The sequence below is a fragment of the Elgaria multicarinata genome, chromosome 23, assembly GCF_023053635.1.
Source record: "Elgaria multicarinata webbii isolate HBS135686 ecotype San Diego chromosome 23, rElgMul1.1.pri, whole genome shotgun sequence".
NCBI lineage: Eukaryota > Metazoa > Chordata > Lepidosauria > Squamata > Anguidae > Elgaria > Elgaria multicarinata.
In genome coordinates this window covers 5,329,311-5,352,194 of record NC_086193.1, presented here as the reverse complement: position 1 = coordinate 5,352,194, position 22,884 = coordinate 5,329,311, and the positions used below count along the sequence as shown (strand labels likewise).

The 22,884-nt window shown below is 46.1% G+C and overlaps 1 protein-coding gene across 1 annotated transcript in view; it reads right to left on the bottom strand.

Annotated features, from left to right (window-relative positions):
- Nucleotides 1-12,501: 12,501 nt before the first annotated feature.
- Nucleotides 12,502-22,884, bottom strand: part of MKNK2 (MAPK interacting serine/threonine kinase 2) — a 48,952-nt gene continuing 38,569 nt past the window's right edge. The window contains exons 11-14 of the mRNA XM_063147198.1: nucleotides 20,845-21,039; nucleotides 17,319-17,483; nucleotides 14,745-14,788; nucleotides 12,502-13,255 (exon numbers count right to left, since the gene is read on the bottom strand). Of these exons, the coding sequence (XP_063003268.1) occupies nucleotides 12,994-13,255; nucleotides 14,745-14,788; nucleotides 17,319-17,483; nucleotides 20,845-21,039 (666 nt within the window). The 3' untranslated portion in view covers nucleotides 12,502-12,993. The remainder of the gene's footprint in view (nucleotides 13,256-14,744; nucleotides 14,789-17,318; nucleotides 17,484-20,844; nucleotides 21,040-22,884) is intronic.

The window sequence follows — 22,884 nt, the reverse complement described above, 5'->3', positions numbered from 1 at the left end:
GGTCACCAAATTCTGCACTACCTGCTTTCCAAACTTGCATGTGATGCCAGAGGCATTTTTCACTTACTTTTTTTTTACATAAAAACATCAATTGTGAGGAGTTTTGATATTAGAAAGGGGAAAATGTGTTTTTTAATGCAAATTGTACTGGAAGAGGGTGACGGGTGGGAAGGAGTGTTTAGGGGAAGGTGTAACAAAATTCTGGTTAACAAAATTCCACCATCCATGGAAGGAAGGGATCTTTGGTTTGGTATATTTTTGGAAACAAGGAAGAAGGGCGTTCCCCCCCCCCCCCATTAGTGGGGAGGGAAGAGAACTTTTCTTATTGCAGGCAGCCACACAGTAAAAAGCCAGATGTTTTAGCAGGATCATCTTTCCATAACTGAATGCCCTATCTGAACACTAGAGGTTGCTAGACACCACAGTATAAATGCAGCTGGAAGGCATAGCTAGTAGGTAGCTCCCAGTTTTAGAGCTGCGTAAGTTTAAACAATAAATAAATAAATCTGGACCCACCTGTTGAATGCAGCATAGCTTCTGAGCTTAGTCTCTCGGTAATAGGAATGCACGAGGAGTTCATTTCTGTTTGCAAATCATCTGGACTTGTCGTATTTGTTACCCTGAGCATGAACAGGTGTGCCTTTAAAAACACACACACACACATCCAGACATTCCCAAAATTGTGATTGCATTTTAAAAAACTGCATCTTTGAAAAATGCATCTTTTCACACTATAGTCAATGCGGGGGTGGGGGTGGGATGTGCACTTTTGAAAAATGTGCACTTTCCTGTTCAAATGAACCAAAAAACCAGGTCATCAACGGAAACAGGAGTGAGGTGAACCAAGTTTTGAAATGAAGTTTGGAGAAAACAAAAACATGTTTTAGGGGTGTGTGCCGGCGATGTTTTATGTAAATCCTTTTGCACTTTGTATAATATATTTCTAATGGTTATTAATTTTTCTGAACCACCCAGAGAGTTTCGGTGCTTCGGCAGTATAGATAGATAGTGAATAAATGAATGAATGAGCTTGAATATCCCTGGCTCTCCGTTCCTCACTGGTGAGAACGCAGAGAATGTCAAGATTGATGGCTTAGGTCCTTCTCCGCGAGCCCCTGCGAAAGGAAGTGACGCAGGTGGCTACCAGGAGCAGGGCCTTCTCTGCTGTGGCACCCCGGCTGTGGAATGAGCTCCCTAAGGAGGTTCGCTTGGCACCTACATTATATGCTTTTAGACGCCAGGTGAAGACCTTTTTATTCTCCCAGCATTTTAACAGTCTGTAAATTTTAAATAACATGGTTTTAAATTTGTAATTTTGCATTGCTGCTGTTTTGTTTTTATCTGGTTGAGCTTTTATATTGTATTTTATATTATGGTTTTATACTGTTGTTTTATATTTTGAATGGTTTTAATTTTTGTGAACCGCCCAGAGAGCTCCGGCTATTGGGCGGTATAGAAATGTAATAAATAAATAAATAAAATAAATTAATACAAATCACCTTTGATTTGCATTTTAGGCTTCCCGTATACATGTGTAGTTCTCTCACCTACTTTTTGGGGGTTAATGTTCATGTTGTATCTAATTTATTTAGGGGTTTATATCCTGTTTCCCCCCTTCAAGATAGTGCTCCATTTTTCTGAATTAAAATTTGCTTTTGACTTGTGAAGAATCACCTGCATTTAGAGGAGACCCTCTTATGATCATCTGTCACCGTTCTGGGCATGGCACTTCTGAGGACAGGTAAACCAGTGGGTGCATTCAGCCATACTCAATGCAGTGATCTATAAGCAAGGCTATACCAGCAAATCATTCAGAGACATAGTGGGCATCCTCATTTCAGCACAGCAGTTCTTTCATGGTCTAAAAATGACAACTCACCTAATGTCTTGGGGATGGAATGAGCCAAATCCAAATAAATCAGGCATAAGCATTGGGAACACCGCTGACTCTATAAAGATGCAAATGGATGTCTAAGCAACTGCACAGATTTATTTATTTTTGGCAGATTCCTTATCATAACTCCGGCCTGGGTGGGAAGGTTCTATATCCTACTTAATTTTAACTGGAATTTAAATTTTACTGTTCTAACTTTGTATTTTAATCTTGTATCACTTTTGCTGCGTGGTTTTATCCTGGTTGTGCTTTTTATACGGTATTTTTTTGTATTTGTGCTTTTAACCTGTCGGTTGTTTTATGATGGTTTTAATTTTTGTGAACCGCCCAGATTGCTTTGGCTATTGGGCAGTATAAAAATGCAATAAATAAATAAATAAATAAATTGGAATACTTGTAAAGAAAATAGTACTTTCCCTACAATGTAAAAAATAAAATAAAAAACCCAACGGTATCGATTTTTTAACGGTATTGAAAAACCCAACTCCGATTCCTGCGTTGAGCAGGGGGTTGGACTCAAGGGCCTTACAGCCCCTTCCAACTCTACTATTCTATGTAAATGTTGACGTGCTATTTATTTATAGCACCCAAAGTGCATGATTTGCTGAGAACCATTCATCAACAGAGTTCTTCTCTCTTCTCCTATGGTGGTTGGGGCACCTTCACTTTCACTGTCAATATTACAATATTTCACTGTCAATATTCTACATTTAGGGAATAGAAACCAAATGCACAGTTACAAGATGGGGGATACTTGGCTCAGCAATACTACAAACGAGAAAGATCTCGGAATTGTTCTAGATCACAAGCTGAATATGAGCCAACAGTGCGATATGGCTGCAAGAAAGGCCAATGCTATTTTGGGCAGCATTAATAGAAGTAGAGCTTCCAAATCACGTGAGGTACTGGTTCCTCTCTATTCGGCCCTGGTTAGGCCTCATCTAGAGTATTGCGTCCAGTTCTGGGCTCCACAATTCAAGAAGGACGCAGACAAGCTGGAGCGTGTTCAGAAGAGGGCAACCAGGATGATCAGAGGTCTAGAAACAGCCCTATGAAGAGAGACTGAAAGAACTGGGCATGTTTAGCCTGGAGAAGAGAAGATTGAGGGGAGACATGATAGCACTTTTCCAATACGTAAAAGGTTGTCACACAGAGGAGGGCCAGGATCTCTTCTCGATCCTCCCAGAGTGCAGGACACGGAATAATGGGCTGAAGTTGAAGCCAGATTCCGGCTGGACATCAGGAAAAACTTCCTGACTGTTAGAGCAGTGCGACGGTGGAATCAGCTACCTAGGGAGGTTGTGGGCTCTCCCACACTAGAGGCCTTCAAGAGGCAGCTGGACATCCATCTGTCAGGGATGCTTTAGGGTGGATTCCTGCATTGAGCAGGGGGTTGGACCCGATGGCCTTGTAGGCCCCTTCCAACTCTGCTATTCTGTGATTCTATGATTCTATTATTTCCATTTCACACTGAGACATACATATATGTATTTCAAAGGCATACATGTATGCTAGAGATAATCGCATGAAGATAAAGCATTGGAAATTTTCCACCCCGCATCACTGATGGTAAGAGGATATCCAAGAATGTAACCAGTTATGGGGTGGGGATTCTCCTGTCCCGGAGGTCTTCAAGAAGGATGATCTCTCAATTTCTGACATTGAGGGGGGGTCAGACTAAATGGACTGTTTATTTTGTGTGGCTTTAATTGTGATATGTGTTGTCTGCTGACATTGAAGGCACAGATATTCCCCCCCCCCATGCAACTTTTAGGAGGAACTTACGTAACATGAATATGCAAACACTCAATACTCAGGGCCTTTGTGTGTTTCAATGCATTTATTAAATTCTTACAAAACAATACAAAAAATCTGGCATCAACAAGGTGTTACAAAGGAAAAAGTTCCATCAAGCTGAATCAGTTCACCTGGTACATAATAAAGTGCTTGGTTTTTTTTTTTTTTAAGTTTTTTATTTTATTTTATGTTAAGTTTTTTTTTATTATTATTTATTTCTCATTTTTAAACCAGTCCCTTGCTGGAGGAATCTTGCATGTATAGTCAGCCCCAGGAGCAGAGTAAGGTGACTTCATGTCAAAACACCGAACCTTTGGCAGTCTTTTTACGGAAACCAGAGGAAAAAATATTTCTCCTGGACTGATTTTTCTCATAAAAAAAGAAACAGGTTTCACAGTAAAATGTTACTAACAAGTTCTAAATAGACTTAAAATCGAGGAGGAGGTGGGGGGGGGGGAGACACATTAAATCAAAGACGGGTCAAGACATTTTTCTCCCCCCTTCCCACTCCAAATTTGCAGCTAAATAAAACTCATGGAGGTACGAAACAAGATGCTTTCTAAAGGGAAAAAAAGATTTTATAAAGAAAAATACGGGAGGAGTTGAAAAGAAAAAAACTTTGGCAAGTACGGGTTAATCTGTGCACAGTTCAAGAAGGGGGGAAGAGGAGAAATAATACAAACCAAACCAGAGCATAAATGTGGAAAGCAATCTTGAGAAAGACTAGTGGGTTCAGAGGATATGAAAAGAACATACTAAAGGAGTTCCCACACCCATCCAGAGACTGAGACATATTTTACTATGGGGACTAGTAACTTTAAACTCAGCTTAACTCTTCTGGCTTCCAAACCAGAGGAATTCATTGCTTGATGTCGACTAATGGAGAGAATGCACTCCAGAATTCCTTGGAGATCCATGCACGTTCAAGAACAAATTTTAAGCATGTAGTCTAAATATCCACCACAAAAGTGTGTATTTCGTCTCTGAATTGAGAGGTGGAGAAAATCTAAGCACCACCAATTTTGGTCACACACACAAAAAGGTTCACAGTCGGGGAAGCCAAGAAAGGGAGAAAGTCTAGGGCCACACAGATTTTACTCGTGTTCTGGGAACGAAGTTAAAAAACGCAAGTAACTGAGCCACAGAGATAAATCCCAAAAGGCTAAATACGGCAGAGGAGGAAGGTGGAAGTCTAGCTCAAACACTAGTCAAGACGAAGTCCCATTGAAACAAACGGAGACATGTTAGTTCTGCCCTGAAAGCAATGGAATTCATTAGCCAGGATGTTAGACTGCCATGGTATAAATTGGAAAGTGGCTCTTTCTTTCGCCGGTCCAACTTTAAAACATCCGAACCAATCGTAAATCACCAATGCGAGTACACCAATTTCTAGCTGAGCTGCATCATGAGACTGGGGTGCCCCCAAATGATCAAATCCTGGTCTTCGTCACACAAGGAATTCAGGAGAGAGGAAACTTGCTATCAGGCTCCCAATTTGAGTAGTATGCACCACAATGGCCCCGTTCAGAAGACACCTTCAACCACGGCTTTAACCACAGTGGTTAAGCCAGAAAGCTGGGCTGTGTTCAGAAGACACCTTAAACCACGGCTTTAACCATGGTGAATAAGGCTTTTTGCATTATTCACTGTAGTTTAAGCCATGGTTTAAGGCTTTGAACACGGCCTGGCTTTCTGGCTTAACCACCGTGGTTAAAGCCATGGTTGAAGGTGTCTTCTGAACAGGGGCACTGAGGCCAAATCACAGACCAGGACACCTCCCACCATCTTGGCTGCAGAGATCGTGATGGGCACGGCCAATTTCTGAGCTGCTGACGTACCCTTCATATTACAAAGTCAGCCAAAATCAGGACAGCAACCTGATCAACCCCTGCAATTCAAGAGGCAAGGCGTCCCATTTCAAAGCAGTCTCACGCCCCACCCAAGTGCCATACAACACCATTGCCTCTTTTTCTACAAACCACAGAACTGCCATCCCATCAAAATGGGGCCAGGACAGTGTGGGCCCAACTTTGAGCTACACTTGACCTGTTCCCCACAACGATGCAAATCATTCACCGCCCTGGAAGCAAGAGGTGAACTTGACAAAGTGTCTAATTGTTTTGGTTCCCACTCACCCCATTCCTTTAAAAATAAATGTGCTGGGTTGTTTTAGAGAATCGGGTTATTTTCTTGTGCCGTAATCCTTTATACACCGTTCTTGCTTACTCGAAGGGAGAAGGGGAACCCACCATGTTCATCTCTGCGCACAGGGGGTGTGCATGCGAAAATAAACAGTGCTAAGGGAAAGAATTGCAAGAGCAGTCCAGATTATTTTATTCTGCAGCCATGCGCAATTCTGTTGCACGATTCTGCACATTTCAGGCAGCGTCTACGACACCGTTACCCAACCTTTTTGGGCTGCAACGCCCGGCGTTCCCAGACAGCTGCCCAACGGGTAATGCTGGTTGTGTGTGTTTCTGTTTATAAATATCGGGCACAAGGCGAAAAGAGATGAAAGTAGAAGAAGGCTCTCTGAGCAATCCTTCACAAGCTGAAATAATCCTGAGAAGCGTCCATATTGGAAAGAGACACGGTGGGAAAGGCGTGGAAGCCGGATTGCACAAGCTAACTCAACCTGGGCATGTCATAGGGGCTTCTAGCACCCCTGTTTTCGGGCCCTTTAAGTAATGAACTAGGGAGAAAGAGGAAGAAGTCCTCCAAAGTAGGATTGCAAAGACGAGATGGCATCCCATACAGACATCTGCTCCTTGAGTAGGACCAAGCACTTGCCGGCCGGATCATCGCTGTAGCCAGCAGTGCCAATGGACTGTGCTGATTAAGGGCCCCGATTCTGGGCCCACCATGGATGCACTTGAAAAAGGAAAAAACAGCTTCTATACCTGCAACTTTTGAAACTCCCCTGTTTTTCAGAAGCGTGGCTGGGTGCTTTTCCAACACTCTTCTTTTTAAAGCCTGGACACCCCATGAAAAGCCAGGAAAAAATCAGCAATTGCTTTTCTGTTTCTGCTGCTACATTTAAAACTAGCTTCAGAACCTGTTTAACCATCGGGAGTTCCGATCCAGAAACTCAGGGGGGGCCCTGTATTTTCTGTGCCAGCCCGTTTAATTCTGTGCTTCAGGACAGGTGGAGGACCCACGACGAGGAACAGGTTTTCCCCACAGATTTAACATTTGTAAGCCAGAGAGAAACTCCCAGCTTTCTAACAAGGCAATTCCCAAAGTGCTTGGTATCCTTCGCGCTGGGACAACGGACACTCTTTGTCCCAGATGCCGACAAGAGAACCTTTCACTTCTTGTCCGGAAAGGGTTAAACACGTCACCCCCAAAACGCGCTTAAAAGCTATAGCTTGCAGTGTTCTGATCACTTTTCCTAACCGAAAGGCATTCACGTACAGCTGTGTGTTCAAGTATTTCTTCCGGTAAGACTAAAATCTACAACCAGTAAAACCTACAATAAAAGTTCTTCTTTTAAAAACAACAGCAATGCACAACACTTTATCACATGTTGCAGCTTGCTTTACCCCTATGTCACATTTTAGCCTGCTCCCCTCCACCCCAAAGAAGATTGCATGGTTATAAAAAGCAAGCAACAGATATGGGGGGGGCGTGAGAATCCAGGTGTTTCACTTGCTGTCAAGGGACAGGGGATTATCCAAAGTAGAAAAAGTGGGGCTAAGTCAGGTTGAACTATTTTACAATCCCACCCCTCGCACTTATCGAAAACATTCACATCCAGTACTTAGAGTACCTGAAAAAGTTATTCGCTATCCCCCCCCACATCCCAAACAAACATCTATTGCATAGTAATGTTAGTCTCCTTTAAAAAGAATAAAAAGATTCTCGTTCAGAGAAAAGCATCTTTCTTAAGACACACAAATGTAACATTTCCTGATGTGCACATCTGGGCAGGAGTGCACATCTGGACAGGAGTTGAGGTTAACAACACCGACACCGCCCATTTCTCGTTGGCAAATTTTGATTCGAGAGCATTAAAATAGCTGCTACCTCCAAAGGATTCTGAAAACGGTATTCTTTGGAGAAGGCCCTCGTCTCATCACAGGATGGAAATATCCCGGGACTCAGAAAGGGGGACTAGTCAGTTAAGCGAACCTAAGCTGGTCTAGGAAGTACATTTTAGGAGCTGTCTCCCCAAAACTGCAAAGCAGGAGACCAATCAGATAAGTTCAACACCTCCTGTGCTATAAATTACCTAAGTTTCCAAGTTACCTTCCTAATCAGTTTGGAGTACACAAAGCTATTTGCTCCTCCGAGACTAAAGTAGCAGCTTGATCCTCCCCATGTCTACTTAGAAGTAAGCCCAACAGACTCAGCAAGACTTCCCAATCCAATCCAGTATTCCTAGGTCCCTTTGCCCACGAACTCACCCCAAGGACGACCCTACGCGTACTTTCTCGGAAGCAAGGCCAACGGGACCTGATCCCAAGTTAACATGTACAGCACTTTCCGTCTTTGTAGCTTATGCATAAAGAGAAACCGGGAGAGCTAGCACTGCATGAAGGAATAAGAAAGCATAGGACCACCTTGACAGTACAGGAACCCCGTTCTAAATCTCCAGAAGAGACGTAAAGCTGCCATCAGCCCAGTTTTGAGTCCTTTGTACGAGCGCTAAATATGCCAGGAAGCCAATATTTCACTTATCGCATCTTTACCCAACCCAGCACCCTCTAGCCTTATTGTACTGCAACTCCCATTATCCCTGGCCAACGCTAGCTGGGCCACAATCCCCTGATCTGCATCTCTGCGCCCGCACCCTTGGGTGATCGCCGGCACACCCACCCACCCCACCCATCAGCACAGCTGCCACTATGTCAAGGCACTGGTACAAACCGCAGAAAGGTCAACCGCATCCATATTTCAAGAAATATCGCGATACAGTAACAGTTTGGGGCGCAACGGCCCTTTTCTCTCGGTGCCTGCGCAGAGGAGGAGAAACGTCAGGGAGCCATTTTCTCTCGGTGCCTGCGCAGAGGAGACACGGCGGGGAGCCACTTTCTCTCTGCAGGAGCAGCAGAGGAGGAAAAACAGCAGGGAGGTTCGCCACGCAGCTCTGCCCCTCCACGGCGCGGCCAGAGAGCAGCCACGGGGGTGCAGACATGCTGCCACACACACACACACACAACAAATTGACACGTACACCAGTCCCTATACAGATGTGGGATCCAGAGACGTGGTTTCACAAGAATTAAACAGGTCCAAGGACAGGTCCCTACGAGTCCATGCCACTGTTAGATCAGGAGGCCATCAGGTCACTCCTCAATCGTATTAAATTGACGCCCTTTACTGCACAACACGTGCCAGGCTGATGAAAACCAATCCTCCAAAGCAGGCCGGCACCTACTTGAAAGTTCGTTCGCATCACACCCCAAAGAGCCCCAAACCAGGGGTGCTGCTGGGGCCACAGGGCCCCCTGCCTCGCCCCCTCCGATGTGGGTCAACCCCAGCAGCAGAACCGGAACTCCCCTCCAATTAGCACGGGCGGGGTAAAGAGCCGCCATTTTAATTTCTCACCACGCTCCTCACTCAAGGGCTTTGTGGGAAATTCAAATACCGGCTCCCAGACCTAGCTGCCCAGGACTTATTAGAGCAGGGGGCCCGAGGGAATAGGGGAACCCAGGGAGCAGAGATCAACAGTGGGCCCTCTCGGGGCTCGCCCACACGGGCGCTTTGCCCCCGTTCTGCTTCGGAGTGGCGGCACGTCATCTACGTGACGCAGCCGCCACTCTGAATCCATCCAGGAGCGAAGCCGCTAAAAAAGTCGGGGACTTACCCCGGCCAGGCTCCGTGCCTCTGTGGAGCCTTAAGGGAAAATAAATAAAATTTAAAGGGGGGGGTTGGAAATCCCGCCAGGGAGGGAGCACCCCATTCCTCCCCACGCCCAGTTAGCTGCAAATGCGGCCCTTCGCATTTACAGCTAACCAAAAAAATAAAAAAAATAAACAAAGAACACGTCAGCCCCATTTTCCCGGTAAAAAACCCACTAAGCAGAGAAAAAGGGGGCGTGGATGTTCCAGGCACCCCCGGACTGGCCTGGAAACCCTGAACTGCGCTCCTTCCCATGTAGACGCTGGGAAGGAGCATCAATACAGCATTATCGAAGTCGTATAGACGAGGGCCCAGAGAAGCAAGCTCAGGTAATCTTCAAACCACACAACTCTTAGCCAAATACCCTTTCAGAATCTCCTTCCCTATCAAGATAAGCTTTTGATGGGGTGGGGGGGAAACGTTAGAAAGTCAACTTAGGTAGGGTGACCCTATGGAAAGGAGGACAGGGCTCCTGAATCTTTAACAGTGGCATAGAAAAGGGAATTTCAGCAGGCGTCCTTTGTACGCATGCAGCACCGGGTGAAATTCCTTCTTCATCCCAACAGTTAAAGCCGCAGGAGCCCTGACCACTTTAGCTAGAGTGACCAGATACAAAAGAAGGCAGCTTTAACTGTTCTGATGAAGAGGAGATTTCACCAGGTGCTGCATGCATACAGATGACACCTTCTGAAATTCCCTTTTCTAGACAACTGTTAAAAGATACAGGAGCCCTGTCCTCCTTTCCATAAAGTCAACCTAACTTAGGTCACAATCCTATGCATGTTTACACGGGGCGGGGGGGGAGGGGGAGAAAGGTCTTGCACCTTTCAGCATTCCCCAGTCTGCCATGTCCAAGTATCAAGCTGACTGAGTGCTGGGATTTGTAGAACTTTTGTCCGTCTAAACATGCGTAGGGTTACACTCTTAATGATATCAACTGCTTCGGTTTACAGTTCAAAACCCACCCTCGGGCAGGGAGGGTTGGATCCAAAATTAGTCATGCTTAAAGCAGACCCATTGCAATGCGTTGTTGAAATCAATGGGTCTACCTTAAGCATGTTTAAGTCTGAATCCAACCCGGGTTTTTTTTTTTTTTTTTTCATTTTTCAAAATACCAAAACCGGCTTTCAAAAGAAACGAAACCAAGGAATCAGCAAGAAATCCACATGAACGCCAACTGGACCCAGTATACACCCATTGCTACTCCTCTCTTCTTTACCAACGTCCAAAAAGACCGGTTTCTGATCTCTTCGTCTACAAGAGTAGCTGCACCAGAAACTTCCACAAGGTTTTAGCACAGTTAGCTAACTTCAAACTAGCTCATCTCATGCACACAAACACACAGACACATACAGACAGAGGCCCCGTTCAGACAACACGCTAAACCCTGCAGCTTAACCACGAAATGGTTAACGGAAAGCATTAACCTCAATGCATTCCATTAACCGTTTTGTGGTTAAAGCAGCGTGGTTTAGCGTGTTGTCTGAACCAGGCCGGAGAGAGAGACCCTAACTCTGGAGCTGTAGTTAGGCAAAGATTGAAGGACAGTACATTGGAAATTCCCAACGTGACTCACCCCCATCCCCAAGAACCAACCATTGCAAGGGTTTCTGGGATAAGACAGAGCCATGCTGGTTCCATTTAAGAAGATCCCAAGCGGGAAGGCCAAAAACATCCAGCTGTATTTTGTCTTTTTTCGGGGACTCACCAAATTTGTGTTAAAAAAATAAACCAATCATTCGAGTAGGTGTTTAGGTCTTCTTTTTGAACAGCGACGCACCACCGAAAAGTTAGAACGCCACAAGCCTTAATGCTCCAGTTATTCATTCTTCTTAAAGGACCCCTTGCACATTCTAAATTTACGAACTCAAGAGAAAAGTTTCACATGGTTGTAGAAACCCCTTTGCCGTTCCCCTCCGGGTAACTTTATCTTGTGGTGACTTTTCCCTGTTGTTTTTTCCAAAAAAAGAGAAAAGCCTACACTTGTCCGTTTTTCCAGTTAACTCTAATAGCAAGAAACAAAACCTTCCTCTTGATCATATTATCCTACACCCCTCCAACTCCACAAAAATTAGGGGGAATTACCCTGGGTTACAGCAATCCCTAACACCCATCACTTATGTGCATTTTTTGTTATTTTTTTTTTAAATCCCACATTAGACTGGGCCAAATTTGGTAATAAACTGAAGTAGAGCTCCGTCAACCAAGTGCCCTGAAATGTGGGCTGGGGTTGTGGATTCCGGATTCCATTCCCCTTGTTCGTGGATACCCAAAACGTGCCCCTACCCTCCACCATTTTCAAAATCCGTATCGTGTTGGAGAAAGGTTTATACGATCTGAAGAGAAACCAGAGTATATAACATAAAGCTCCATCACACCGGGGGTTAACACGGTCCCTGCCGTCGCTTCTCTGCCCGTGTTTTCGTTCCTCGGTTTTGAAAGAGGAAGTAAACGATGAGCAGAAGGCCCAGGGAGTCCACTGTTCTAATGGCGCTGCTTCTCCTGCACACAGCAGGAGAGAGCGGCGGCGATTCAGAGGTTTTTTTTAAAAAAAATCGGGCTTAATGAGAGTTTTTTTTGTCGCGGGAGGCAGACGACATCATGGGAAGGACCTGAGCAAACTCCGTGAGTGCGCAGGAACGAACGTGCAATAAAACGCTCGTCGGATGGAGTTTATCGTGTCGGAGAAGATGCTTCACAGCGGAAGATGGGGATTTATGAGATCAGTGAACCTCCACCAGCCCTCTCCACCTTTGCCGCCCCTTCTGCAACAAGGAATGGGTGAAACCTACCCGCCCCCCCCCCCCCGCGCATCCCCAAACCACACAACACAGTTGTTTTCAGTTTCACAATCTGCACGTACTTCCTTTAAAAAAAAAAAAAAAAGAGGAAGAAAAACCCATAGAAAATTCGCCATAAAAAAATAAAACGAAAAAAAAACAGAATACAACCGAACATCAGAATGCTACCTTTCAAAGTTGAGGACTTTTAAGGGGAGGGGGGAATTTATCCCCCACTTTTCACAGTATGAAGAAGAGCTGACAGATAGCAGAAAACAGTATCCTTAAGCTGTCCTTCAGCAGAGGCGCGGCCGCGGGGTGGTGGTGGGAATCAGATGTAAATTCTTCTTTTCCAAAAAGCCAAAATGATATATTACGTGTGTGTCAAAATACACCCATGCGGGGCCGGGGTCGGTGGGTGGGATGCTTTTGTAGGAGATTCAAGAAGGTTAAAATACCTGTTTTGGAACTGGGGGGGGGGAACGCGGAGAAAAAAGAAAAAGCCAGTGTTAAAACAAGATCAAGGGGGGGGGGGGAATCCTTGGAAACCAGCCAACTTGAGAAGGATCTGATCTTGTTTTTCTAGCTCATTTTATTTTGTCCGAAGCAAGGGGGCCGGGGTGGGGTGGGGTGGGGGTGAGAATGGAAGAAAGAACGGGGGTGTACACAGAGAGGGATTCAGATGTGATCCCCCACCAGGACTAGTTGTGATCCCCCACCCGGATGGTGCTGGTTGCCGTCGGCTTTTGCCATGCTGGTCTTCTGCCGCCGTTTGGCCAGCTTGGATTCCGAAGGGGGCGACAGCCGCATGGAGCATGAGGTAGCTTTAATGATTATGGGGTGCCTCTCCTCGGCGGCGTCCTCTTCGTCTTGCATGAGCTGCCGGTTCACGGCGATGGCTTCGGCAGCAAACGACGTCAGCTCTTTGGCACAGCTGTTTCTGCCAGGGTAGCCACAGAAAAGCACGTCAGCGGATTCTACCAGCTCTGCCCCACAGATAAAGCCCCCGTCTATACAACAACGGGATTGCTCCTCACTGATTGCTCCTCTACCAACTCCGGTTGGTAGCCCAGCTACGCCGCTATCTGGACAGGGATAACCTAGCTTCAGTCGTCCGTGCTCCGGTAACCTCCAAATTAGACTACTGCAATGCGCTCAACGTGGGGCTGCCTTTGAAGACGGTTCGGAAGCTGCAGCTCGTGCAAAATGCAGCGGCCAGATTGATAACTGGAACCAGAAGGTTCGAACATATAACCCCGATTCTGGCCCGCTTGCATTGGCTGCCTGTACGTTTCCAAGCCCAATTCAAGGTGCTGGTTTTAAACTATAAAGCCTTACACGGCTTGGGACCACCATACCTGACGGAACGCCTTGCCTGACATGAACCTACCCCAATACTATGCTTAACATCTAAGGTCCTCCTCCGAGTGCCTCCTCCGAGGGAAGCTCGGAGGATGGCAACAAGGCAGAGGGCCTTCTCAGTGGTGGCCCCCCGACTGTGGAATGATCTCCCCAACGAGGCTCACCTGGCGCCAACGTTGTTATCTTTTCGGCACCAGGTCAAGACTTTTCTCTTCTCCCAGGCATTTAACAGCATTCAACAACACTAAATTTGTTTTCTAACGGACCCCAGAACTGTTTTTTTTTTTAAAATGGATACTGTTGTTTTTATATTTTTGATGGTTTTAAATTTTGTATACTTTTTAATGTTCACTGTTTTTAACTTTTGTAAACCGCCCAGAGAGCTTCGGCTATGGGGCGGGATATAAATTTAATAAATAAAATAAATAAATAAACAAACATAAACCCGAATTTTCACTGATTCGAATCGAGGCAAAGAGCGTCACACAAAGAGCAGCAGCAAAAGAGTGAAAAGATTTATCGTTTTATTATTATTATTTTTGTAGTGGAGTTATTAATGCGCACGTGCACACATACGATGCTACGGAGTATAGACGAGTGAAGCTATAAATTTTATCTTTGGAGCTCAGGGGGGAAAGGAACGAGGCAGCAGGTGAGGATGACGTGACAGCACTTTTCAAATACTTAAAAGGTTGTCACACAGAGGAGGGCCTGGATCTCTTCTCGATCCTCCCAGAGTGCAGGACACGGAATCACGGGCTCAGGTTACAGGAAGCCAGATTCCGGCTGGACATCAGGAAAAACTTCCTGAATGTTAGAGCGGTACTACAATGGAACCAGTTACCTAGGGAGGTGGTGGGCTCTCCCACACTAGAGGCCTTCAAGAGGCAGCTGGACAACCATCTGTCAGATATGCTTTAAGGTGGCTTCCTGCATTAAGCAGGGGGTGGACTTGATGGCCTTAGAGGCCCCTTCCAACTCTACAATTCTATGATTCTATACACATTTCATCTATTCATTTCTCGCAGAGGCTCAAATTAAGGACAGACGCAAGAGGTTCTACACACCTTTGTAGGATGATTGGAGTTGGGAGCGTGTTATCTGGAGCACACTGGGGGGGGAAAAGGAAATGAAAGTTAAGACTTACATCAAGAGCTCTCAAGGACTTCCCCCACCCGAAGGAAGGAGAATGGTCATCAGCGTCTGCACAGCACTGAAGAAGAAAATTCACCTAGCAGCGATGTTTCCACTGTCATTTAAAAACAGGGCTTCCTTGTATGAAAACATTTAATTTGGGGAGAATAAAAATCGATTCAACCTGAACTCCTCCAATTGTGATTCCTCAGCAGCTTTTCCGCCACCTGGGGTCCTCCAGATGTGTCGGACTACAACTCCCATTCACTGCCATGTTGGTTGCAGCCCAACGCATCTGGAGGACACCAGGTGGCAGAAAAGCGGAATATGAGCCAACAGTGTGATATGGCTGCAAGAAAGGCAAATGCTATTTTGGGCTGCATTAATAGAAGTATAGCTTCCAAATCACGTGAGGTACTAGTTCCTCTCTATTCAGCCCTGGTTAGGCCTCATCTAGAGTATTGTGTCCAGTTCTGGACACCACACTTCAAGAAGGACGCAGACAAGCTGGAGCGTGTTCAGAGGAGGGCAACCAGGATGATCAGGGGTCTGGAAACAAAGCCCTATGAAGAGAGACTGAAAGAACTGGGCAGGTTTAGCCTGGAGAAGAGAAGATGGAGGGGAGACCTGATAGCACTCTTCAAATACTTAAAAGGTTGTCACACAGATCTCTTCTCGATCCTCCCAGAGTGCAGGACACGGAATAATGGGCTCAAGTTAAAGGAAGCCAGATTCAGGTTGGACATCAGGAAAAACTTCCTGTTAGAGCAGTATGACAATGGAACCAGTGACCTAGGGAGGTGGTAGGCTCTCCCACACTAGAGGCCTTCAAGAGGCAGCTGGACAACCCTCTGTCAGGGATGCTTTAGGGTGGATTCCTGCATTGAGCAGGGGATTGGACTCGATGGCCTTGTAGGCCCCTTCCAACTCTGCTATTCTATGATTCTATGAAAGTCGTTCTACAAGACGCGAGGCCGAGACATCGACCCTCTCCTTCCAGGAATATCCCACATGTACCAGCTGAAAACCCAATGCTGTGGTTGCTTGTTCCTGCCTTGCGTCCATAACCCATGGGATCTCTCGCCTGGGCCTGGAATATATACCCACCTGCACATTCTGTGCTCATCCAACAGCTTTGCAAGGTCCATATTGACTATTTTTAGCAGCGGCATGCGCGACACCCCTTGCAAAGTGCTGTCCCGGACAGCCCCCCTTGAGTCCCCAAAGGGGGTACAAATCCCTCCCAGGACAATGGGGAGCAGCAGCCCATAGGTGCCTCTTCGGTTACAATAACGAGATTTCTAGTCCCCGTTTCACCGTTCAGTGCCTCTAGGATCAACTTGTCTTCAGCCTTGGCTGGTTAAGGGACCCACAAAGCACTTTCCAACATGTCAAACCTCTTACGAGCCTCGTGTGGCGCAGAGCGGTAAAGCAGCAGTTTCTGCAGCTGAAACTCTCCCCACGGCCTGAGTTCGATCCCAGCGGAAGCTGGTTTCAGGCAGCCGGCTCGGGTCAACTCAGCCTTCCATCCTCCCGAGGTCGGTAAAATGAGTACCCAGTTAGCTGGGGGAAAGGGAATAACGGCCGGGGAAGGCAACGGCGAACCACCCCGCTATAAGGCCTGCCAAGAAAACATCAGCGAAAGCAGACGTCCCTCTAGGAGTCAGGAATGACAAGTGCTTTGCACGAGAGGTTCCTTTCCTTTCCTTTCCCAAAACCTCTTACAGGCAAAGAGAAATGGCCAGAATTAGAAGCTCCCAAACTGGACCAGCTCAAATTTAGTTCGGGGCCAAACTGGATTTGGACAAATTAGAATCCCCCTTTTAAAAAAAGACGTTGGCCATGGCTAGGCCAGGCGATATCCCGGTGAGCACCCTGGGATCATCCCTGTGTGTCCACATGATGCACAGGGCATCCTGGGAGCCGGGGGGGGGGAATGACCCCTCCCTTGGCCCGGGATATTAGCAGGAACGTTTTCCCCACGGTCTCTGCGGAAAGTGTGGCCGGGCGTCGCGGATTATCCCGGCTCCTCACGAGGAACCGCGAGAAGCCAGGAACCGGGCACAGAGCACACCTTTTTTAGGTGTGGTGTCCAAAACTGTGCACAGTTCTCTAAGTGTGGTCACACCATCGATTTGTTTAAGGGCAGTACGATCCTGGCTGTTTTATTCTCAATTCCTTTTCTTATAATGCCTCACATGGCATTTGCCTTCTTTACAGCGGCCGCACACTGGGTGGACATTTTCCTTCAGCTGTCCACCACAACCCCAAGCTCTCTTTCTTGTTCGGTCACCGCCAGCTCAGATCCCATGAGGTTATACTTGGAAGATGGGTTTTTTGGCCCAACCATCACGGGTGTATGTCTGTGTGCAAATTCCCCAGATTCGGGCCATGGGCCCGAGGTTGTACACATCAAATGCGAGCACATGGGAACTCAAGGAAGGGGGGAACCCAGAACTAATTAACGCTGCCCCGCCTTTCGTCCCCCAACGATGAAGACCACTCACCCCTTGCACCCACGGGTGCTTGAGGACTTCAGCCGCACTCAGGCGCTTTTTGGCATCTCTCACCAGGAGCTTCGAAATGAGTTCTTTCGCTCCAAAAGAGATGTGAGCCCAATCTTTGTCAGGGAATTCATACTTCCCTTCCTGAATGCTTTCAAACAGCATGTTCTGGAAGGAGAAGAGGAGAGACGTTACGGTAGGAAGCCGGTCCGATTCAGATCCATCCCACAACAAGAATACAAGGACAGCCAAATCTTATAGCAAGCCATTATTCTCAGCACCTTCTGCCTTTCCAGATACATATGTGGTGGGACTGTGGGAAAGTGAAGAAGTTTTGGGTCAGGGTCTTTAGAGAAATTGAAAAAAAAGCCTGATCAAAATATATAAAAAGCCATCATTGAATATTTTTATGTCCAGGTCCGGGCCCGATTCAAAGTGCTGGTATTAACGTTTAAAGCCCTAAACGGCTTGGGGCCAGGTTATCTGAAGGAACACCTCCTCCCATATGTACCTGCCCGGACCCGAAGGTCATCTTCAGGGGTCCTTCTCCGTGAGCCCCTGCCAAAGGAAGTGAGGCAGGTGGCTACCAGGATCAGGGCCTTCTCTGCTGTGGCACCCCGGCTGTGGAATGAGCTCCCTAAGGAGGTTCGCTTGGCACCTACATTATATGCTTTTAGATGCCAGGTGAAGACCTTTTTATTCTCCCAACATTTTAACAATCTATAAATATATTTTAACATGGTGTTTTAAATTTGTAATTTTGCATTGCTGCTGTTTTTATCTGGTTGAGCTTTTTTATTGTATTTTATATTATGGTTTTATACTGTTGTTTTATATTATGAATGGTTTTAATTTTTGTGAACCCCCCAGAGAGCTCCGGCTATTGGGCGGTATAGAAATGTAATAAATAAATAAATAAATAAATAATTTTTTGTCAAAGAAAATAATCCAGTAGAATTTTAGGATGTTTTTAACAGTGTATAACAGCCTTCCTCAACCTGGGGCGCTCCAGATGTGTTGGACTGCTGGGAGTTGTAGTCCAACACATCTGGAGTGCCCCAGGTTGAGGAAGGCTGGTGTATACTATGTTTTAAATCCGTATTTTATGTATTTTATGTTTGCTGTTGTTCCCCGCCTTGATCTAATCAGAGAGGCGAGTAAGAAATTTTAATTATTATTATTATTATTATAGGAAAAGCATTAATTGGATCTATGCTGACAGCTGCAAGGCAATTAATAGCAAATAAATGAAAAACAGCAAAGATGGTAGCTATCTGGAAAAGGAAAATTTGGGAAATAGCAATTAGTGAAAAAATGACACAGAAATTACAAAGTAATAAAACAAAAAGATAACTTTATGAAAAATTGGCAAAAATATCTAGAATATATGAAGAAAGAAATGAATGGAACAACTCTGGCAGAGGCCTGTGGGACGCTCTGGGACTCCTGAAAAGAAGTCACGTCAGAAAATAACTATAAATAAAATAAAGTAAAAGGAAGAGATAAACAGAAATGATGTAACATCCCAGAAAAAGAAATGGGACAATCTAAGCAAATCGTACCAGGCTGGATTAGGGAACATGATAAAATAGGAAACCTGAAGGGAAACTAATTATGCTTATAACTTTGGGTGGCAAAAAAGGTTACTGTATAATGAACATTTGGAAAAATAAATAATAATTAAAACAGTTTTAAAAAAAAACCACCTCGGTCTTTCCCACTACAATCTGTAAAATGGACATTATTGCTAGCCTACCTCCAGGGCAGAGAATCCTTTGTGTTTACTGTTATGGACTATATCAGAAACAAGGAAGGTCACTATGTTTGTCAACTGTTTAGTTTCCAGTCTACTATAATTTTATACGGTTTGTTATGTAATTAATTTTTTTGCAATTGCTTCTTATATTTTGCAGTATGGATTAGTTATTTGATACATTTTTTTTATTAGAGTGGATTTGACGGTAGCTCCATTTGAATTTTGCGCTTGACAGTTTCTCTTAAAACTGTTTTACTTGGTGCACCTTTGACCGACGCCGCTGGGCGCCCTTTCAGTTCGTGCAAGGCAAGGGCGAGCCAAGTGTGGTGTAGTGGCTAAGGAGTAGTGGCTAAGGAGCTGGGAGATCCGGGTTCTAATCCCCACTCGGCCATGGAAACCCACCGGGTGACTTTGAGCCAGTCACAGACTCTCAGCCTGACCCACCTCACAGGGTTGTTGTTGTGAGGATAAAAATGGAGAGGCGGAGGATTACGTACGCCACCCTTGGGTTCCTCGGAGGAAAAAAGGCGGGATATAAATGGAATAAATAAATAAATAATAAATAAGTCCACATTCTAGAACATTCCATCCTACCCAAAGGCTCTGCAATGCGCAGGGGTGAAATCTTTGGCAGGCAAGCAGACACAGAAAGCCTGCCTTGAGGCATGGGGCTGTTTGTGAAGGGCTTACTGAGAATGTCATGCAAAATAATTTAAATACCTGTCGTGTTTCTCAGAAAGCCCCTGCTTTCAATGGGAGGCAAATGACGAGGCCTGCCAGTTAATCCACAAAGCTTTTATTAAGCAGCAAACATCTCTTCCACCTGAAGAGAGTCTAATCTCTTGGAAACGTCCCCCTAGGCAAAACTAGGCAAACTAAGCGAGACAATTGTCCGACCAAGAACAGGAAGCCTTTCCCCAAACACCCGTAACTTCAGAGAGCCTGGTGCGGAGGCAGGTTCTGGCGCAATCCTAGTCGGACTGACTTTCTCACACCTTCCTTCCGCTCCGTGCTTTTTCGCTTCCGGCAGACCCTAGCATCAGCTAGCTTGTCGGGGTGCTCTCTTCTGGAAGAAAGCTCACTTCCCACTGAGCGTGTAGGATTTGGCCTTGAGGAGATCAGCTCTGGAGAGGGCTGACTCGCCCGTGAGAGCTTCCTCCCCCACTGGTCCAGGCTGGCTGGTGTCTGGCGCTGCCTCCCCTAGGTCTGAATTGGATTCTGATGGATTACTTGAAACACCTTCTCCCAAAACAGGGGCAGTAGGGTTAGCCATACCCCGGGGAAGTATTTACGTAAGGGTCTCATACCTGCAGCAGAATAGAGTCTTAAGGCAATAGAATGGACTGTACCCTTTAGAGGTGTCAGGTGGGTGGGAGAAAATACCATTGCATATTAACTTCCCGACAACCATGAAACTTAGCAGGCACTCACAAGACCCTGGTGTTGTGCACACTGGGGTTATTTTTTTAAAAAATGCATCTAGGTTTATAATCAAACGGAAACCTCTTTTAGTCTTTTGGTGCGAACTAGGAAAAACGATTTGTTTACCTGTGGATTCAACGAATAAAGGAGAAAACTTTAAGGTAACAGAAAGAGGGGGAACTTTCTTTTTTTGTAATTATAAAACAAGAGGAAATATCGTTACAACTCTTTGCTGGCGAGAAAATCGGAAGCCCGTTTTCCGAAAACCGGAAGCCCGTTTTCTTTGCTGGCGAGAAAATCGGAAGGTTTTACAAGGCTGGCAAACGGCCCGGCCCGGCCGGGCTCACTCACTTGGCACGCGGGGCACGCTTCGCCGCGATCCCAGCCGCAGTCGGTCCCACAGTGCCCCACAAAAGGGGGGTAGCCGCTCAGCATGATGTACAAAATCACCCCCAAGCTCCACAGGTCACAACGCTTATCGTAGATGGATGCTTCTTCGTTGAACGCCTCCACGACCTCCGGGGCCATGTATTCGGCTGAACCGCACTGCAAGGGGCGAGGGGGCGGAGAGGAAGTGGAGAACCAAAGAAAAGAACAGGCTGACGTTAGACACAGGTGCACACTTCTGCTTTTAAAACCGTCCCGCAAAAGGGTCTGAAGTTTGCACTTGAAGGTCATTAAAGTGCAAACAAACCCAGTTCCCACTTAACAACAAACGAGAATTGTTTTGAGCTCTGACTTATTATAGAATCATAGAATAGTAGAGTTGGAAGGGGCCTATAAGGCCATCCAGTCCAACCCCCTGCTCAATGCAGGAAGCCACCCTAAAGCATCCCTGACAGATGGATCATAGAATCATAGAAGTTGGAAGGGACCCATAAGGCCATCCAGTCCAACCCCCTGCTCAATGCAGGAAGCCACCCTAAAACATCCCCGACAGATGGTTGTCCAGCTGCCTCTTGAAGGCCTCTAGTGTGGGAGAACCCACAACCTCCCTAGGTCACTGGTTCCATTGTCGTACTGCTCTAACAGTCAGGAAATTTTTCCTGATGTCCAGACAGAATCAGGCTTCCTTTAACTTGAGCCCATTATTCCGTGTCCTGCACTCTGGGAGGATCGAGAAGAGATCCTGGCCCTCCTCTGGGTGACAACCTTTCAAGTCTTTGAAGAGTGCTATCATGTCTCCGCTCAATCTTCTCTTCTCCAGGCTAAACATGCCCAGTTCTTTCAGTCTCTCTTCATAGGGCTTTGTTTCCAGACCCCTGATCATCCTGGTTGCCCTCCTCTGAACACGCTCCAGCTTGTCTGCGTCCTTCTTGAATTGTGGAGCCCAGAACTGGATGCAATACTCTAGATGAGGCCTAACCAGGGCCGAATAGAGAGGAACCAGTACCTCACGCGATTTGGAAGCTATACTTCTATTAATGCAGCCAATTGGCCTTTCTTGCAGCCATATCGCACTCTTGGCTCCTATTCAGCTTGTGATCTACAACAATTCCAAGATCCTTCTCGTTTGTAGTATTGCTGAGCCAAGTATCCCCCATCTTGTAACTGTGCCTGTGGTTTCTATTTCCTAAATGTAGAACTTGGCATTTATCCCTATTAAATTTCATTCTGTTGTTTTCAGCCCAGCACTCCAGCCTATCTAGATCCCTTTGAAGTTTGTTTCTGTCTTCCAGGGTATTCGCTATCCCACCCAATTTTGTGTCATCTGCAAATTTGATCAGCGTTCCCTGCACCTCCTCGTCCAAATCATTAATGAAAATGTTGGAGAGCACTGGGCCCAGGACTGAGCCCTGCGGTATTAGGAAAGGGGTGGAACCCGGGGCAGACAAAATACTCATTAAACCGGATGGAGGCTTCCTGGCTTGTGTAGGAGGAGCCATGTGGGAAGGACCAGGCAGATTGATACTCCCCCAATCCGGTGCCCTCCAGCCGGACTGGGTAGAGGGGGGGGGCAGTGGGGCCAGTTGGCATGGGCCTACCACTTTGAGGGGTCCTACTCTGAGTCCCCCTGGTAGAGGCAAAGATTTGTTAATTTATTAACATTGACAAGGCAAAGTGGCTTGATTTTTCTGTTGCTGTTGATGAATTTGCCCCAAGAAAAGCACGTAACGCATTTCTGAGTGTGAAGAAGTGATGTCTTATATACGTCTTGAATAAATGGGATGGCCACCACCTTTCCTTACAAATCGTTCCAGTTCATATGTATTTAGAACGGATTACAAAATACTTAATGGGCAGTCTGAAACGGGGGCCTACGTTTCTCATTTCGCCCAGGCCTATTACCAGCTTTGCCCAGCCCTGCCCTCCAGTAGTTCTGGATTACAACCCCCAGCATTCCTGATGGAATGGCTGGGGCAGATGGAACATGACGTCTGAAATATCCCA